Source organism: Gracilinanus agilis, chromosome 3 (assembly GCF_016433145.1).
Source record: "Gracilinanus agilis isolate LMUSP501 chromosome 3, AgileGrace, whole genome shotgun sequence".
NCBI lineage: Eukaryota > Metazoa > Chordata > Mammalia > Didelphimorphia > Didelphidae > Gracilinanus > Gracilinanus agilis.
The window spans coordinates 44,388,428-44,393,440 of record NC_058132.1 but is presented as its reverse complement, the minus strand read 5'-3'; the positions used below and the strand labels follow the sequence as shown (position 1 = coordinate 44,393,440).

At 46.1% G+C, this 5,013-nt stretch overlaps 1 protein-coding gene across 1 annotated transcript in view; it reads right to left on the bottom strand.

The window, feature by feature from the left end:
* Positions 1–2,906, bottom strand: part of SLC25A33 (solute carrier family 25 member 33) — a 36,678-nt gene extending 33,772 nt beyond the window's left edge. The window contains exon 1 of the mRNA XM_044667711.1: positions 2,848–2,906. Within this exon, the coding sequence (XP_044523646.1) occupies positions 2,848–2,906 (59 nt within the window). The remainder of the gene's footprint in view (positions 1–2,847) is intronic.
* Positions 2,907–5,013: the final 2,107 nt, after the last annotated feature.

Here is a 5,013-nt window from a genome sequence, read left to right as displayed (position 1 = left end):
ATATATATATATATATATATATATATATAAAGGTAACACTTTGTATATCCCCTGAAGGGATCCAAAGAGAGAGATTCATTAACATAAATGAGAAAAAAGTTATCTTTATTTCAAAAGAATTAGTTTTTTTGAGTAATTCCTATGTATTTATTTTATATATTTAAAAACATAATGGAGGGTCTATGACACAAAAAAAGGCTAAAAATCCCTGCCTCAGAGGGTACTGAAGGACACTTTGGAAGACTATCAGGATTTACGGTAATCTTCACAGGATCACAGATTTAAGGGCCAGAAGGGGCCCTAAAGGTCAGAGTCTAAATCTCTCAGCATCTACATAGGCACACAGGTATAAGATGAAACTGGACTCCAAAAGCATTTTCTGTTGCTTTGAACAGCTAATTTTTTAGCTTTGAATTATAGCATTTAAGGGGAAAAAAATCTGTTGTTGACTCAACTACACAACTAATTCTTTAAAATTCTGCCTGAGCTTGGTTTGCCAAAACAATGAATCTCCCAAATTCTCAGATACTGCAGCAGCCTCTGTGTCAAACTCAAGGGACACAGTAATTCAGTTTTACATGGAGAATTTCACACATCTATAAAGATTAGCCAAAGTTTTTAGGAAGGTAAACACATTCCTTGCATTGCTATATTAATAAAACAGCTTCACAAGTAGAGCTTAAAACTGAGCTAAGACGTTGAGACTTTTATATGATCACAAAACACAAATGAGAAAATTAGAGCTTTATCTCTTTCTCTAGTGAAATATTTCTAAATGATGTTATGTACAAAACAAGTCTATGCATTAATCTAAGTGTTCACTGTTGTCCCAAAATGATCAATAATTATCAACATTCAAAATTGGTCACCCTCTTAAAATACAGGGCAGAAGTGGAACCTTTAGAAAGGTTCACTGCTACTAATTAACCAGAAACACAACTAAAGAATTCAATACACTTTTCCAGTCAATCTTACACACTCATCATCAAAACAAACAAAATAAAATAAAATGCTCTAAACTCACAGGCCTTACCTCAAACTCTGGTTTACAAGTCAGGCATACAAAACATACATTCTGAGAAAAACTCTTTGCCTACAAGGAATAATTTAACTCATCCTTCTAGTACCTGAAATGCTTCAATGCATCAAGTTTCCTAAAAGTACATGGTAAGTTAGGTTCATAAAAAAATATGTAATCATAGCCATTGTCAAACATTTATTAAATGCCTACCACGTGCCAGGCACTCTGCTAAGGACTGGGGATATAAAAACAGTAGTCCTAGCCCTCAAGATGCTGACAATGAATGGTTTAAATGTCTTAGGATAATGATAAATTAAAAAACAAAACAGTGAGCTTAAGCTAGTCTTTGTAATGGAAAATATACTGGGGCTTGGGAAGCTAAAGACTAGGATTGTGATACAGACCTGGATAATGGCTATGTGACCTTGGGCAAGTCACTTATCAAACTAAAATTTGTTTTGAGGATCAAAAGAAAATATATGTGGGAGTTCTTGAGAAAACTGTGTAATCCTATAAAAAATGTTAGGCAATGTTATTGGAATAGGTAAACGATGGAGGAGAGAGCAATATGAAGTAGTAATGAGGCAGTAGAAACAACCCTAATTGGGAGTGAGAAAATCTGAGTTCCATTTCTGTGTCTGGCCTTTATTACCTGTGTGGCCATGGTTAGAGTTAAGATGCAATCTTTCTAGGCCTCAATTTCTTCACATGTAAAATGAGAGAATGTATTGGAAGATCTCTTGAGGACCTTTCACCCCCTAAATCTATGATCTTAAGAAAATAGGTCTGTCAACACAGAGAAGAAAATAACAATATCACCTGGAAGAAAATCAAAAGGCTGGTGAAAAAGACTCCAGAGATCGAAAATTGGGAAAGCTAATAAGTAAGATTCCTTTCCCCCACTCTCCTCTCACTCTCTAACATCAGCAAAATTCAACCCCACCTCCTTTCAGGAGTTTCAAGAGCCGGCTTCTCTAGAATCTTCATAAATTAAAAACAAACAAAAAACCCTCCTTTATCCCAATTCCAAAATATCTGACGTTCTCCTTCAAGATAACTGCGAAGTGGGAAAAGGAAACAAAGTCGAAGAGAAAATGAATCAGAGGGTACAAGGAATTAAAGGCGGGGGTCAACGCCAGCAGAGGGAAGGTTGGACAGGCAGAAACTGGGAGGAGATCCAGAAAGGCAAGCAGAAATGGGGACGAGGAAATATTGGGGGGACAGAAGGGGGGACAGGGAGAAGAGATTGAGACAAGTATTTACCTGTGTAGAGATCCAGCAAAGACAGAATGGGGGGAGATCCAGGGAAGAGAATTGGGGGGAAAGAGGAGACCCAATTAAGGCAAAATGGCAGTGGGGAGTGGGAGGAGAGATTCTGGATAAGACAAAAGAATGTTAAGGTGGGGGTAAGGAGATAGAAATGGAAGGGGAGGTGAGGGAGCTAGGGAAAGGGACCACAGAGAGGTAGAGAAGGGGATTTTGGGGGAAGAAGGTAGAATTTGGTTGGTGGCAAGAAAGTGGCAAAATTGGGGAGGGGGGAAGCAGACGGAAACCAAAAAGATGGGGAGCCCCGAGGTGGCAGAGGTAAGGAGCCCCAGGGAGGCAGTGATGGGGGGGACAGAAAATGGGGCAGTAAATAAGGGAAGGAGGACCTTTGGGAGGGAAGGGCCCAAGAGTGCTCCCCAGGGTGGGCCAGAGGAGCTGAGGGTGCGGGAGAGACGTGGGGGGCGTCCGGGGCGGGGGAGGGGAGGAGGCCTGGGAGAAAGGGAAGCGGCCCCTAAGCCCAGGGGGAGGAGGGGACCTGGGGCGCAAGTCGCTCCGCTTACCCTCCGGCGAAGAGGTGCAGCAGCGTGTTCTCCTTCTGCTGCGAGGGGGACGTCGCCATGGCCAGGCCGGGAGTGAGGAGCCGGCACGGCGCGGAGCTCTGCCACCGCCGCCGGCCGTCGGTCAGTCAGTCGCAGACAGTCGGTCGGTCGATCGGTCGGTGGGTCCCCGGTCGGCAGCCGTCTCAGGCCGGCTCGGCAGCCGACATCACCGCCGCAGTCAACGCCTCCATCCAGGAGCCTTCTCAGGTGCCGTCTCTGTCCGTTCCACCGGCCTCTGCGGCTCGAGCCGGCGAGCTAGCTGGGGAGGTCGTCACGTGGCGCCGGGGGCCGGGTCGGTGACGTCACGCCGGAGTTGGTCGCGCGCGCCCCGAGGCTGCAGGGGAGGAGCGAGGGGGATAGAGCCTGAAGGGGGGGAGGGAAGCGGTCTCGTGCTCCGCTGCGTGCGCATGCGTAGAGCCGCGCGCTCCAGGAGTGGGGGAGAAAGAGAAGCCCGAGGGAAGAAAGGAGGGCGGGTGGGGTGGGGGCGGGGCGGGGTGCGCCGCGCTCCTCAACGCCTATTGGCCCACTCGCCGGTTGCCGCGGTCCTGGTGTTCCGTGGTTGCCAAAGCCAAAGCCTGGTGATGAGAGAGAGGGCGGGCCCCAGAGTCGGAAGGATGCGAGGAAGGTGCAAGCTACTCTAAGAGGTTTAGGAGGCCAGGGGCTGCTGTCACAGGCAGCGCTTTTCTTCCAAGCCCTGGAGATTTTCAGATTCAATCTTTATTGATGCCTTTTGGTTCTGCGTCATACTCTTTTGAATTCGGTCCCTCTCCCCAGCGAGCTATTCCTTGTAATAAAGAAGCTGTAAATGGGGGGGGGGGGGAGGAAGACAAGGGCTGCCCCATCTGTCTGTCCCTCCCTCCCTCCCTCTCACTCCATCTGCCTATATTGTCTTTACCTCCCTCTCTCCATCTCTCTTCTTCAGTCTTTTTCCAGCTCTCTCTGTCACCGTCTCTCCCTCCTTCTTTCTCCAACTGTGTCTTTCTGTCTGTCTCTCCCTTTCTCTCCTCACACTATCCTTTCCTCTCTTCCTCTCTTCTGTTTCTCTCTCTCCCCCTTCTCTCTCCTCTCTCTTCCCCTCAGTTTTCCCTTTCTTACCTCCCCTCTCTTATAGTTTTTTTCTCTTCCCACCTCCCCACACCCCCTCCCCGTCTTTCACTTCTCTCTCTCTCCCTCCTTCACAGTCCCTTCTCTGTCTGTCTCTCTCTCATTCTTTGGTTATTTGGAGGAAATAGAGAAGGGATATAGCTGGAAAGAAGAATTTTGTGTAAAAAAAAAATTAATTTTAAGATGTTAAACTTCTGCAAAACCAATAATTCCACAGGGTCTAATGTTGTATACATGATATTCCATACCCATAGTCCCCCACCTCTGCAATGAGATTCATCTTCTTCTGTTCTGGGGACAAACTTTGGCACTGGGAAAACACAGGGTTGAGTCATTTTATTGTGATTTTCTTCATTGTTGTAAGTGTTCTGTTTATTGTTTATTATGGTTCTTATTTCCTCTGAGTGAGTTCCTATAAATGTATGGGCTTAAATTGATCTCTAGGAGCCATCCCAGGTGGCCTGCACCCAGAGCTCCCCTGGAAATTTCCTGGGACTACAAGGTCATGATGACTCATCTCTTGGGCCCTCTAGGGGTCATAGACTTCCTCTCTTCTTCCAATTCCAATCCAGGTTGACTCAACCTGGAAGAACAAGTCACCTTAGTAGGGCACAGAAAACCATAAATTGTCTCTCAGTCTCCCCCACTCCAAAATCTGGCCCGAATGCTGTAGTTTGCCCATCACTGCCCTAGTACCAAATGCCTAGGTATTGAGCAGGAGTGGGGATAGGCATAAGGCCACATGGCCTCTTGGACCCAGCACTGGTCCTGAAAGTCACGTCTTTTCCATACTTCTCTGAATTCGTAGTTCTCATAAGAGTTTCTTCCAGTGCAAGTATATCCCATTACGTGTTGGTGTTGTTTGATCATTTGGTTGCATCCGACTCTTTGTGACACCATTTGGTGTTTTCTTGGCAAAGATACTGCCGTTTCTTTCTCCAGTTCATTTTACAGATGAGGAACCTGAGAGTGATGGGTCATACAGCTAGGAAGTATCTGAGATCAGATTTGAACTTGGATCTT